General features: G+C 46.8%; 1 protein-coding gene across 3 annotated transcripts in view; it reads right to left on the bottom strand.

The window, feature by feature from the left end:
- The window catches only part of NCAPD3 (non-SMC condensin II complex subunit D3), a 32,981-nt gene that overhangs the window by 11,659 nt on the left and 6,741 nt on the right, over positions 1–14,581 (bottom strand). For 2 of the 3 annotated variants that reach the window (XM_053963332.1, XM_053963333.1), the window contains exons 12-23: positions 14,075–14,158; positions 13,836–13,919; positions 10,989–11,062; positions 8,836–8,970; positions 7,501–7,721; positions 5,407–5,598; positions 5,025–5,122; positions 4,814–4,929; positions 3,334–3,441; positions 2,678–2,792; positions 2,479–2,586; positions 182–420 (exon numbers count right to left, since the gene is read on the bottom strand). In XM_053963332.1, coding sequence (XP_053819307.1) covers positions 182–420; positions 2,479–2,586; positions 2,678–2,792; positions 3,334–3,441; positions 4,814–4,929; positions 5,025–5,122; positions 5,407–5,598; positions 7,501–7,721; positions 8,836–8,970; positions 10,989–11,062; positions 13,836–13,919; positions 14,075–14,158 — 1,574 coding nt within the window. The remainder of the gene's footprint in view (positions 1–181; positions 421–2,478; positions 2,587–2,677; positions 2,793–3,333; positions 3,442–4,813; positions 4,930–5,024; positions 5,123–5,406; positions 5,599–7,500; positions 7,722–8,835; positions 8,971–10,988; positions 11,063–13,835; positions 13,920–14,074; positions 14,159–14,581) is intronic. The other variant, XM_053963336.1, reaches the window with a different exon arrangement.

Raw genomic sequence — 14,581 nt, 5'->3', positions numbered from 1 at the left:
TCCAGTAGAAATACGTAAACATAAAAAAAAAAAAAGCACAGAAAACTTTTAAAACCACTTTAAAACTCCCAAAAGGAAGAAAACTTAACACTTTGAAAAACCAGGACAACAGAACCCAGCTTCAAAGCCCCGAAGCTGGGGCGGAATTAGACCGTGCGCCAGCGGGCAGCGCAGCCGTCACCTGCAGGAGGTTGGTGAGCAGGATGAGGGTCTGCCTGCGGATGAAGGGGTGCGGGTCCCGCAGGCACAGGGAGATGTTGGGGATGTATCTGTCCCCCAGCGAGGTGTAGCGCACGCACAGGTCGCACAGCACCAGCGCCGCGTTGTTGCGCACGGCCACGTCCGGCGACACCTCCAGCTCCCGCGCCAGCGCCGCGATGCACTTCTTGGCCAGCTCCTCGTGCTGCAGGCACAGCTTCCCTAAAAGGAAAGGCAGCCGGCGTGATGCCTGCGAGTTTTAGGTTTTTTGGTGGTTTTCAAAGCCTGTGCTGTGTCAGGGCACGGCTCTAAGCGCCGTGTGAAGTGTGGTGAACTCTTTTGGTCAGACAAAACAATTCCTCCAGGACCCCCAACGGCTTCAGGCCCCAAAAAGTGTAAACAGAAGTGGACTGGGGGGAAGCAAACCATGAATAACTTCGTTACCTGAAGCTGTCATTGGAGGATTGACCTTGATATGCAAATAGGCCAAACTCATATCTGTCTGAAAAACTCGTGACCTTATTGCTCTCTACAACTCCCTGAAGGGAGGTGCAGACAGGTGGGGTCGGTCTCTTCCACCGGGCAGCAACTGACAGAACAAGGGGACACAGCCTCAGGCTACGTCAGGGAAGGTACAGGTTGGATATTAGGAAAAAAATTTTCACTGAAAGAATAATAAAGCACTGGAATTGTCTTCCCAGGGAGGTGGTGGAGTCACCATCTCTGGATGTGTTTAAAAAAAGACTGGACGTGGCACTTGGTGCTGTAGTCTAGTGAAGTGTTAAGGAATAGGTTGGACTCGATGATCTTAGAGGTCTCTTCCAACCTCATTATTCTGGGATTCTGTGAGCATCCATTTTGGGTGTAGGCTCTGGAACCCTGCCCAAGGTGTATCTGTTAAAGGCCTCTAATAAATACCTATTTTATTCTCTTAACTCTGTCTAGCCTCTGTTCTAGGCAGCCACTCCATGGCATCACCAGAGTAGCAGAGCTGGGATAAATTCTCCTTCCCAGCCCAGCTCGCTGCCTCCAAAATGAGCCAGGGAAGGAATCAGGAAGTAAACAAGGGAATAAACAAGAAACTCATGCTGGAACTTGATGAGCAATCTGCACGATCTCTCAGGGAGATGGTACTTCAAGTTCTTCCAAACTCCCCTTAGACCTTTAGAGTGGGTCTCTATGCCAAATTCCCTCCTTCACAGCAAACTATTTCTGTATACAGGGTATTATTCAAAGCAGCTAAAAAGAACAGCCCCAGCTGTCATAGGCATAGCAGGGAGACACCCACCTCTGAGAGCATCACTGAACCAACCTAAAATAAAATAGCCTGCAATAGTTCTAACATCACTTCTCCCTGTTCCCAAGCTCCACACAAAAGTATTAAACTTTCCAAAACAATTAAGGGAAGAATAATGCTGCCTATCTGCAAAAGAAACTTGTTCCTAACCAAGGAAATATTAGAACCCAGAACTTTCACTTGGTATTCCTCAGAACCCTGGGAATGCAGCTGGCCAGACGTCTCTGAAAGCAGCATTTCCCTCACATTGAGGAGAACAAGTACTTGAGTGCAGTCATCCTGCTCTAAGCTACACCAACAGCACCACTTGGTGCTGCTGGGTGAAGTTTTCTTCACCCTCTCTAGAGCATCTTACTGAAAGTGAGATGATCCTTCAGCACCCAACTCTGAGTACAAGGAAAGCACAGCTCTGGGGGACAGTGCTAATTATTGATCACTATTAATGCATTAACCACCTGGAGAAGCAGAGCTGGCAGGGTTCTGATGGTTTGCCCAACTTGTTTCCATGGATATTTGCATTGCTAAAAGCTCTGAGCTGGGCTAATGCCAAGAGAGCACCGGGGCTCTCTGTCACAACTGCCCAAGCTCCACATGGAATTATTTATGTTGGAAAAGACCTCTGGGATCACTGAGTCCAACCTGTGACTGATCCGTACTCTGTCACCTCTGAGTGCCCCATCAGGCCTTTCTTGGACACTTCCAGGGATGGGGACTCCAAACCTCCCTGAGCAGCCCCTTGCAATGTCTAACAACCCTTTCCATGGAGAAATTCTTCCTTGTGTCCAACCTGACCCTGCCCTGGCACAGCTGGAGGCCGTTTCCTCTTGTCCTGTCCTGTTCCTTGGTTCCTCCCTCCTGCCAGGGAGCTGCAGAGTGACAAGGTCCCTCCTGAGCCTCCTTTTCTCCAGGATTCTGGGCAGAACTTCACCACAAAGGCTGAGACACACGAAAGCCCATTTTTAGGGCAGGATGATGGCACTTACCTAAAGTGATGAGTGCGTGAGCCCTGACCACGGGAGGCATGGCTGAGCCCCTGAACTGGGACAGAGGCTGGGAACTGGGGATCTCCTCGCTGTCTGTGCAAGCAGACACTGGAAAAGAACAGGTCAGGGATGGAATCAGGGCCTGGCACACGGTGGTGCCTGTGAAGGCAAAGCTAAAGGCAGAAGGAGAGTGGCTCACCTTGGTCCTCGCTGCCAGAGGAGGCCAGGATGGACTGAACCAGCAGGAAGATTTGTTTGTCCACCCTGGCTGGGCACAGCTGGGCAGCCTCACCCAGCAGGAAGAGGTGTCTCACCTGCAGAGAGAAAAGCAGCACTGCAGTCAAAAGGCAGAGGCTGAGCTGCAGATTAAGCCAGCAGGAGTTGGTTCTTCTCTGAAAACAACTCAAAATTCCCTCAGTCCTTTCAAGGCAGTGGCTGGAGAACAGAAGGGGAGGCTTTGGAACAGAAATCCTGGGTGGGTGTGTTTAATATGATCCAACACCCCCCCTCCATCTAATGAGACTGAAATACTCCTCAAAGCATTCCATGCATTTTACAGACCTCTCTCCCAAACAGCTCATCTGAGAAGTTTGAGTGGAAAAGCAAGGAAAGAAAAACCACGTCATATATTAAAAATACATGGGGTGCCATATCCTTAAAGCAACTGCTGGTGTGTAAAACTGCTGTGGGCTCCCAGGCCCTTAAATACAAGAATTCATCACACACACAGGCCATGCACATGCCTGTGATCACAGTTCTTGGCATGGATTTTGAGGGACACCAGCTCCAAGCACACCTCCGCCCTTTAAATAATCCTTGAAGGGGATTATTTAAAATAATAATCCCCAAACTTACCAAGAGATCTTCCTGCAGCTGCCCTGCTCCATCCTCTTTGAGGACTATGTTGGAGATGTAGCTCTCACAGGTGGATACCAAATCTCCACACACCTGGTTGAGCAGCTCCTGTTCCGTAATTAAACAAAATTAATTCAACACTTCATTAATTAAACAAAAGGTAGCTGCAATATCTGTCCACACATGAATCCCGAATATCAAAGTCTTTATGTGCTTTTAATAATCTGGATCCCATTAAAATCAATCTGACAGTGCCTTGGAGCTTTAAAATTCTCCCTGCACATCAAAGGATGTGTGCAAGTGTCAAAACACCTTGGAAAATTTGGCTTTTAATGATCCACAGGCCCAAGTTTACTTCATTATAGAAATCACACAGACTTAAACAAAAAGATTTAGGCGACTGTTTCATGTGCACCCAACACATTGGAGGTGTCTGTGGGAATTTTTAGATGTTGCTTGAAAAAAGCAACTCCATTAACAAAGAAAACATGACGTGAATTCCAAAGAGTGGAGGGGAAACACAGGAAAAGCTGATTATCTACTGCACTGTGGTGAATATAAAGCACCATTTCTGGTTTTCCACCACCTAAAAGTGGCAATTTTAATAACCAAATACATATATAAATGATAACTGTTATATTTGATGAAGTGACCAACTACAGGAATATCTCCATTTCATTTTAAGCCAACGCTCTGTGGTGGCTGTACCTACAGGGGAGGATTTTCTGACTGTCAGTTTAAAAACCCAAAAAGCATCACCCCACCCTGGCTTCTGAGGCACAGAGGGTTCAGTTCTGCCCATTATTTAACAAGCTTGATTGGGGTGCTTATTATAAAAGAGCTGCCATCTATACTGAAAGAGAAATATCAAACAGACATGAAGAGAAATCATTAGGGACAGAGACCTGCATCAACTTTAGCTTCTTTGCAATTGTGTCCAGGCTGAGATTTTTATTTTACCAACAAAATATGGCTTAACTCCCCACTATGGGAGCAGAATAGAGCCATGGCATAAAACAAATGGAGGCAGAAAAAAGTTATCAGCAAGTTATTAACTGCCTGCTTGGTCTCCAGGAAGAGGTCTAGGAAATATGTGTATTTCCAGCAGCTCTGATGGAGAATACTCAGAGACTGCAGCATAAATCTGTGGCTTCAAACTGGACCAAGCACAGCAACAGGTTTCCTTCAGGAAATTTCCTTTAGGAATTCTGTAAACTTGGACAGAAGGCAAATGCAAGGTGTTTCAGAGGTGTGTGGGGGAATACATTCGAAGGCAGAAGATTTCTTACAAGCCCAGGCTCAGCCCCAGGATGTTCTCCAGCCCAAGTGCAGCAAAGAGGCAGAGCTGAGCAGAGCAGGCTCGAGCTGCTGGAGTCTGAGCCCCTTTTTTAGAACTCATCATCCCACAGCCTGCAGACAGCAGCAGACACCCCCTGAGTGGGGAACAGGCTATTTTAAAAGGTGTATTTTTAAGTCCCACCTGTGCCTCCTCTGGTGCAGCTGCAGAGGCCTGGCAGAGCTTCTGCAGGGTCTCCACAGCTGGGCTGATCACGTCCAGGGGACACTGAGACTCCTTCAGCCAGCTCTGGATGTTCTCTGGAGATGACACCACACACAGAAATCAGCATTTTCTAAGCTTTTCCAGTGTTTGTGGAGGCACAAAAGCTCTGCAGGTGGCCAGGGCCACTCACCCTTCAGCCCCTGACAGCTGCTCTTGGGGAGGTGCTTGGCCACGTGCCCCATGACACACAGGATGTGTCCCACGGTGCCACTGCTCGTGTTCTGCTGCCTGCAAAAGCAACAGTGAACCCTGAGCCACTCCAGCAAATCACAGCTGAGCAATCCTCTCACCTGGGACATGCATTATTAAGGCAGACCTGTCAAAGCCACTGAAAACTCAGAGAGCTTGAGGAAAGAGTTGGTTACTGCACGGATCTCGAGGCCTTTGCTGGATTTCCAGCTGCAGAAGTGACAGCTTGAAGAAGAATCTGGGATTTAAGCAGCTGAAAGGCAATCTGTGGAAGGGCACTAAGGGCTCCCTGGCAGAATGGAGCTCAAAGCACACACACTGACCTGCTGACACTGTCCCAGGATTCAATGATCTTGGAATAATCCAGCTTGGGGGAAGAACCTGCCACCTTGGCAAGCAGCATCCAAGCTGCCCTGGAGTGCTCTGTCTCCACGTGAGACATGACATTATTGACAAAAGTGGAGGTGAACTTGTTCTGCTTGGACCACATAAGGAAGGCTTTGCTCAGGTAACGGCTGCAGGGAGGAAAGGAAAGTTTAGGGAGGAATAAAGAAAACAGTTGGTAAAATCCAACACAACAAAGCTGCTATTGCCTGGCATTGCCACAATTCACACTGAAAATTTCCACATTTACACCTATTTTCACTACAGACCTGACATCCCTACATGGATGTTGTGATCTGGGGCAGTAAGACAGAAGGTTCGACTGGTCCCATGACACATCAGGAAATTATAATTTCAGCAATTTGAACCAAGAGTTTCCAGCAGTTATTTAATACCCAGAGTCATAATGATGCCTTAGGTTCGAGCTTTTCTATTTTTCAGATTCTGTGCTGCTTTAGTCTGTGGGTCTGGGCTCCACATTATGGGATGTTGATCTCTGTGCACAGAGCAGGGAGACAAAACAATTCCTGCTCCAGCTGGGCACCAAGGACAAATGATCCAAACCTCAGGCCCAGGAGCACAAACAGCGTGGGCTGGAGAGAGAAAAACAAGCAGGATGGGAGTGCCTGGGCTAAAGCTGGAATGGGACAATGAACTGCAAGGTGCAAATGGAGCAGAGCTGATCCCAGTGAGAGCCCCCGGGAGCGCTCGTGCATTTTGGGACCATTTTGGTTCATCTTGGGTTCATTTTGGGACCATTTTGGTTCATTTGGGTGCAGCCCTGGCTGGGCTCTGGTGCTGCCCAAGGTGGATCCATGGAGGAGATCCTTTGAATAAATCCCTGCTTTATTCTGTAGCTCTGCCCAGCTCTGCTCTAGGCCAGCCTGCACAAGGCATCAATAGAATGGACTAAATTGGAAGGGACCTTGAAGATCATCTCATTCCACCCCCTGCCATGGATAAGGGCACCTTCCACTAGACTGGGGTGCTCAGAGCCCCAGCCAGCCTGGCCTTGAGGACTCCCAGGGATAAAGGGACAGCAGAGTCATGTCAGGCATCACAGCCTGCTCATTTTTCTGCACAACCCTAATTATCTACTCCACACTGGTAGAGCTGTGAGATTTCTCAAGCTGCAAGGTCCTGCAGGGTCAGGAGGAAGAAGGTGCCAGGAATGTGCAAACCCTGTTACAAAACAGCCCGAATTAGAGCAGTGACAGCTCCCCACACTGGCACGGCAGCACCACCAGTGCCTCATCTGCTATTTCTGAGCTATTATGCCCTGTTGACTAATAAACATACAGCTGTCTTTAATCAATGTTGTGTCCTTGTCATGCTGTGTGTCATCCCATTTCTCCCTCTCCTTCCCACGGCGTTCTGCAGCAGGCAGGATAATTCGATTTGTCACAAGACAAGTAACATATTGTACATAAGAATTAATACAAGGTGATGTTCTTGCTTTATATATCCTCTCTCACTTCTGTCAGAGGAACACCTCCATTTGACTTAAATATTCATGTGCTATTAGTGCATCCAGCATGGGATGTAACAAAGAGCATTTCAGTCCAGAGAGAGAGCACAGGTAACAGGAGCAGCAGGTAAAAACACCTGACACAAAACAAAGAGGAATTCTCCTTGTCCATGCTCATCAGCCCTGTCCTGGGAGCTGACAGGGCAACACAAGCACCTCAGCATGGTAGTTTCCATCCCCAGAGTGATACTGAGGCTCTCAAGCAGGGAATTTAAGCAGCTTCAAAGAAATCCCTGAGAAAAATTTGGTTTCTTGTCCTTGCTCAGCAGACAGCACGTGCATTTTAACAGTGTGTGTGTGTGTGAGCTGTGGCACTTCATAGTCTGTGGCCACACAGGGAATGAGAACACAAACTCAGACTCTTATCTTAGTCCTCAGTCAATAGGTATTTTCATTCTGTAAAGGAAAAGTTGTGTATTCTAATGGGATTAAAAGGGAAAAAAAAAACTGTCTGGGTTTCATCCCTGAATGTTAACAAAGGCAGGAGAGGGAAAAATGCACTTACCTCAGCTCCTGGCTTTCTGAAGACAATAGGGAGAGCAGATCCCACGCCAGCTCCTGCCTCCCATCATCACTCCTGGATTTATGGTAAGGTTTTATGTGCTGCAGCAAGAGCTGATCAAGGCAATCCAACGCTTTTTCTTGGACAGAGCTTTCTGCATCCATCACCACAGGCACCACTCCGTTCAACCAGGCCTTCTGCACCAGGACATTGCTGTGCTGGGACTGAGAGAAACACATTTTTAAATCATTAGGGGATCCCAAATGCATGGATAAGACCAGCAAAGGCCTCCAGGTTCAGCTACAAACTTTGCAACTTGAATTTTAATCAAGCCCAGCAGTGTGGCAGCAGGTGGGACAGGGAAACTCAGCATCACAAGGTCTTTAATCATCTCTATGATAAATACCTGGAGTTTCTGCTAAAGTACTGCAACACTTTGTTTTGAGACTCTATAAAGAATTATAACAGGTTTGCAATAAGGCTGTACAGCAGATGATTTAGCACCAAAAAAAAAGAGCTTTGCTTAATATAAACCCTGTGCTCCAAGCCCAAGTTACAAACCCTTTGTGAATAAATAGAAAAGAAAGAAAAATATAGCATTGCTATCATCCACACATTACATCTGAAAGTGATTCAGGGCTTTTTTTAACTTGAGAAGGCCAGCAACATAAACATTTTCTTCATGACACATAAATCAACAGCCAGAAAAATCAGTGTTTCCAACAGTTGGAAGCACTCTGCATAAATCACAAGTAGGTATCAGAGTGAGTCATGACTTCCGAGTCAAAAGGTAACAAAAAGAATTAGAGCAGCCTAAAATGCAACTCCCAGAGTGAATAGCTGATTGGTGAGGTCCCTCCTGCTCTACGCCCTCCGGGGTGTGGCAGAATTCCCATTCCCCTTGAAGCCTTAGGATTTTAGCTTTTATATTTTTCAAATCCTGTACTGCTTTAGGGTATAACTCCAAACTCCATAGAGCGTCAGCGACTGTTCTCCTGTTTTATTCAGACAAAACAATCCCTCCAGGGCTCTAACTCAAGGATACCTCACTGTCTCAGGCCCCAAAAAGCAAAACCAAAAGTGAATTGTGGAGGAGCAAACTGAGGGAATACTTCATTACCTGAAGGTGTAATTGCAGAATTAACCCCTGATGTGTAAATGGACCAAACTGATAATTGTGTGAAAAACTCGTGATCACCATCCACCCTGGGTGCAGCCTCTGGCTGCCCAAGGTGTACCTGGTTAATAAATCCAATAAAATGGGCATGTGTTAACCCATGTATTTATGTCCACCCCGTGTACCCTCGGTGGCAGCAGCCGCCCCCAGCCCGGCCTCACCAGGAGCAGCTCGGTGATGGAGTGCAGCGCCTGCTTCCGCACCGACACCGCGGGGTCCCGGCAGCGCTCCCGCAGCACGCCCAGGTCCTCGGCCGTGCAGGGCATCACCCCCTGCTTCAGGATGCTCACAAACACCTGCCAGGCAAACAGCAGCACTCAGTTGCATTTCAAAGCTCCCACACAGGGTTCATGTCAGAACCCAGCACACACCTCTGGCTGCCCTGGCTGGCTCCAGACCCTGGAGGGGGTTTGGAGACCTTGGCACGAAGTCAAAAACACCTGTGGCTTTGATTTTAGCCCATGGAAAAAGCTGCCAACTCTGTGTGAGGAATTACAAGCCACAAGGGTTTGAGTGGTGTGGTAGTTGAGTTAACACAGGGTGAAAAAGGAGAATTTTGGGGTTTTTAGAATGAAGTTCAGGGGGACAAGATGGAGGGGTTTGGGTGTGTCCTGACCTTCTTCTCCTTCCCCTTGCCCTCCATGTCTTGCTGTGCTGGTGACATTTTTCTGTTGGTTTAAGGCACAGACACACTGTCCAACATCAATGACAGACATTGGCACGTTATTGTAACCACGGCACACGGAGTTTTTGGTATAAAATGTGAACACTGCCCTGAGGGCAGACAGAATGCCATGGCCGAGCTGCTGGACAGAGCTCAGCAGGGCAGAGAGAGAATGTTCTAGAGAAGGGAAAATGAACAACCTTGAGAGGCTGATCCTGCACATTCAGACTCCTTTGGCTGTGGGGCTGGGAAATGAGGACTTTTACACTCTTGGGGTCACCTCGACACCCAGACCCCAAGAGGTTCCCATCTATATTTACATCTGCAAGCTGGTTGGTTGGATTTGGAGCAGAACTCAGTGAAAAGGGTTTGAGTTCCATTCTGGTGTTGCCATTTTCACTGATCATCACAAGCTACATGCATTCTACTTGTGGAACTTTCTTGGGGGCAGCTTAGAAACAGGAGGTCAAAAAAGCCCTTGTTCCTCCCCACTGCTTTGCAGCCTTCAAAATCTTTTCATTAATTATGGCAGGAACACCTTAACCAGACAGAATTACTGAACTAACAGGTATCTCAGTGCACTTGATATTTGGAACAATTGTTAGGAGGGTAATTGGGGGTTCAAACCCAGCTGATCCTGCCTAGACCCCCGCTGCCCTATTTAGGCTCCAAGTTCCTGTTTCACAAGAACACAGTCGCCATGAACTTCCTTCTTTGTCCCCAGATCCCCTCCCATTCTGGACCTCACTTAGGGTGTTGACCCAGCATTTAGGTTCATGCCAGGGGCACTGGGTGGCAAAGCAAAAATACAATTTACCCCCCACCAACGCCAGCCAGAGATTTATCACACCCAGAGTGAAGCGGCACATTAACGATTCATGAATGCTGGGCACAACCAGAGATGGCAAATGAATCAGAAAACATCATTCCAGTCACTGCTGCTCTGGAACAGCAGCTGGAGAGGGAGAATGTCACAATTTCCCCTTGAAAGTAATGTGCCTCTTGTATGAGCCACAGTTTTTACTTCGTAATAAGGAAGAGGGATTTATTTTTATTCTTAATCAGAAAGCATTAAAATGTGAATTGCAAAGCCCTAACTGGGAAGCTCAAATCAGTGTGTGAATTGAGGGGGAAGAGCTGGGGTGACGAGGACTAACGGAGGAAGCAGCAGACACCTCTTTTTTAAAACAAGGAAATTTCCATTGAAGCTTCTCTCTTTAAAAGCTAATGACTTCATTAAAGAAATGAGCAGCAAGGAAAGCAGCACAGAGCTCAAAAAGAGGCTGGATATAACCTAATCCCTTTGCTAACAAGGTCAAAACAAACTAAGCAGCTAATATGCTTCAGTTTAGGAGGAAGTCTCTTAATTGAAATGCCTATTGACATTTGACAAGAACCTCTCCTCGCAAATGACGGAATAACAGAATGCCAGCAAGGGTACTAGAGAAATTTCCATCATTATGCCTGCATTATTTACTTATCAGGAGCTAGTAAACAAGATCTTAAATGCCTTTAAGGCACTCTGCAGGGAGAGCAGGAAGCTACAAGTGGGCAAAGTGACAGAGTTTGCAGCAAAGCTGTGGCCTAATTAATTATTTAACAATTCTGGGTAATCACTGAGAGCAGGCAAGGATGCAAACCCCATCCTACCTGCAGAGCAGATTTCCTCACGTTGGTTTTCTCATCTCCAGCTCTCACTCTCAGCATGGCCATGACTTCTTTTTCTATCCAAAATGAGGACAAAAAGGAATTACCCCCACAAAGAAGGAATTACCCCCAGGACCAGCTGGAACCACACAATCCCAGGATGGTTTGGGTGGAAGGGACCTTAAAGCCCATCTTGTCCCACCCCTGCCATGGCAGGGACACCTTCCACTGTCCCAGGTGCTCCCAGCCCATCCAGCCTGGCCTTGGGCACTGCCAGGGATCCAGGAACAGCCACAGGGCACCCCGTGCCAGGGCCTCCCCACCCTAAAGCAGCACAAACTCAAGGCAAAAACAAACCCAAATGGTTCCCCAAAAATTGCAGAAGGACTGAACAAAGCACAATTAAAATCACCCAGAACAATCCAGAACGAGGCATAAGCCAGAAGGAAAACCAAACCCAAACCATTTCCCCACTTCTTTCATTTGAAAGCTCATCTTAATATATCACAAAAGAAAATGATGGAACAAATTACTTGAGACACACAGGGAAAAAAAAAAAAAAAAAGTGAATCTGTAATTTCTGACCTCTTCCTTTGTCTATACAAAAGATGTCAGGCTACCTTCAGAGTCTGAGAGCTCAGCAGATGAGTCAGGCACAGTCTGGGGCTCAGGTAACCCTGGTACCTGTGGAAGAGCTACCTGGGCAGAGCTCAGACAAAAGGAGCCAACAGAGAGCCAGGGGAGGCTCTGCAGAGCTCAGAACACCCACAACCTCCTGGGAGTTTTGCCTCAGAGCTGCACACAGCAGCAAGCACTACTGTATGAGCTGCTGTGTGCTACAGAGGGAACATGACTCCGTTTGGTAACTCCTCGAGGCTGCAGAATGGCAGCTGCAAAGAACCATCTCAGAGTCTGCAAGGAAACCAGAACACATCTCTCTTCCTTGGATGCCATGTTAGGGCTCAAATTTTACTCTGCACAGCCATATTCATACTTATTTCTGCACGTTGGCAGGGAAAAAATACATCATCAAGGCATTAAGTTATTAAATGACACACAACTGAATACAAAGATCAGTTATTTCTCACATTTTGAATCACTGGGCTATTAACTGGCCATAAGGACTTGAAGCATTTTACCATGGCTTTTAAGGTTTTTATTTATTGCTGTTTGTCAGATTTCCCAAAGATATGCCAAATTTGGAGATCTGTTACTTAGAGATTCACATGGACATCCATCCTGTTGCCATTAAAAATAGGATTAGTCACAGGGAACTAAGCAAAACTAGCTTAAAAATACATTTTTACCAAAAGGAAGCAAAGGGACTTTGATCTGGGCTTTCTTAATGGGCAGCTAAGTGCAGTTCCATCCTCCTCCCAAGAGCACAGAACCATTCCCCTGCAAGATTTTACTACTAAAATAATCCAGTCTTGTGAAGGCAACCAGATAATCACACTTTGACATTGATTTTTCTGGTGTAGAAAAGAGTGTGTGTGGGGGGGGGGAACCAAACAACAAAACAACCAAAAATCCCAAGTTTTCAATGGCTGAGAACTCCCAAGGGAAGGGAATGTTTGATGCTGGTGGGCAGAGGGAATTCTGCAGTGCACACCTCACCTTGCAGGTTATCCCCACCCTTCTTATCTCTGCCCTTGAGCACTGAGCATGTTCTGACTATCCCTGGCTGAGGTTTATTTATTTTGTAAAAGAATTGAGCTGTTTGGTCTTCAGAGGAGTGCAAAATTAGCTCAGGCATAAGCCAAGCACAGGCATGGGCCAGACAGCTTTGCTAATGCACCTTGACTGCCTCGGAGAGCCCTGGATTCCAGAATCCTCTGGAGCTCCAGACAGTCTTTTTTCATTCCAGCCTTTTCTTAATTTGTTTTGCCAAGTGCCAAGTGTGAGCTCAGCTGGGTATCAGAGACAAACCCAGGCATCCTCTGGCACGAGGAGCCTGCAACTAAACAGGGAATTCACAATACCTCGAGTGGCCTGGAGGACTTTTCTATCTGAGGGAGCAGATGAAGGAAATTTATCAGCAGAGCGTGTTTGAAAAAGGGAGCTTTCACTGGAGGGAGATTGGAGCCTGGCTCCTGGAGATAGGGAGGGAGATCCCATGCGAGGAGCAGCGTGGAACAAAAGCACCAGTGCAGGATGTGAGGCAAGCAGAGAATTGAACTGTCAGCAGTTCAAGGGAGGTGAACAGCAAGAACTGAGAGTGTGGATGCCGGCAGGGGCCGAAAGGTTAGGGGGAAAAGCTTTTCCACACAAGAGGAAAAGAGAGGGAGAGCTTTAAAGGAGGAACATCCCGGCCACAAAAGCCAACTTGCATGGTGATTTCATGCTATCAACACTTGAGAGGCAGCTTGGCATGCTGCACCAGGACATTTCGTGTGACACTCTGCTTTCAACCTGATGCTGCAGAGAAACAGATCCTTGCCTACAGAACAGTGCTACTCAAAGGTGCTGGGCTTTACGTAGCAAAATGTATCAGTTCTTTGTGCACTGGAGCAAGAGATTTAATTACCTTGAAATTCATGGAGCTACAAGTGTTACATTCCACATAAATTACAATTTGGGAAGAATAAATTACCTGCTTCTCAACAAGTGTTGCCACCACATTAGTACCACCAGACATGTGCATTTCAGGATTAAATGTATTTTTCAGACTTGAGTGGGAATAGTGTTTCTTTAGGGCTGGCGATTCCACCCCCTTCATCACCCCTAAGTGTTTTGTAACAGCTTTCTCCACTTCCTTTGAGAAATGGACAATGAATACACTTCAGAAGGTCTGATTTCAATTAAGGCTTTGAAATCTTATCTGGAAAGGTTGCTCTAATTCTGACATACCATCAGGCCCAGCAGTGTCACTGCTGTCTGTCAGCTCAACAGCTCTGAAAGTTGGTAAGGTCTTCAGTGGCTGGTTGGATACAGCTGAAAGAAAAGACAAAAGCTGAGGAATAATAAAGGCATACATTCACCTGGCAAGAAGATGGTTCAGTGTTAAACAGAGAGTCTCATGCATGCCCTGGTTTAACAGATACGTGTATTTTTAGGAAATGGCATGCCAAGAAAATCCTGAGACTTACTGGAAAAGAATGACTCTATACCTTCTGCACTGACTGTCACGCTCGCAGTGTTTGTGTTTGCTTCCAACACTGTGTGGACAGAGGCTGCCAAAAAAGAGAAATAAAAAAGGAAATCAAACAAAGTATTTTAACTCTGGATATCCTGCCATTCCAAATTTTCTTCGGGCGAGCAATCTAACCGTGGGATGCCCTGTGCAGGCTCTGAATCGTGCCATCTGGCCTTCAGCACACCTGAGGGAGCTCGGAATGCCAGTCACGAGCAGAACAACTTAGCAGAAGCAAAAGGCAACTCAAGATTTAATCAGCTGTCAGGCAAGAATGAACTGCTTTTTTTTTTTCCCAATGAGCAATTTCGGTTGTCTGTAAACATCCTTCAAAGGGACCTCGCAGAGGAATGTCTTTAGAACTGATACATGAGAATAAATCCCTTCCAAAGATAAGGCCTCATAAGTAACAAGGCTCATGAATTACTGCTCATTATGACACGGTACGCAAGGACTCTGTGTG

The sequence above is a fragment of the Vidua chalybeata genome, chromosome 23 (assembly GCF_026979565.1).
Source record: "Vidua chalybeata isolate OUT-0048 chromosome 23, bVidCha1 merged haplotype, whole genome shotgun sequence".
Lineage (NCBI taxonomy): Eukaryota > Metazoa > Chordata > Aves > Passeriformes > Viduidae > Vidua > Vidua chalybeata.
Note: the sequence above shows the minus strand (reverse complement) of the source record. Positions and strands in the feature narration are given on the sequence as shown.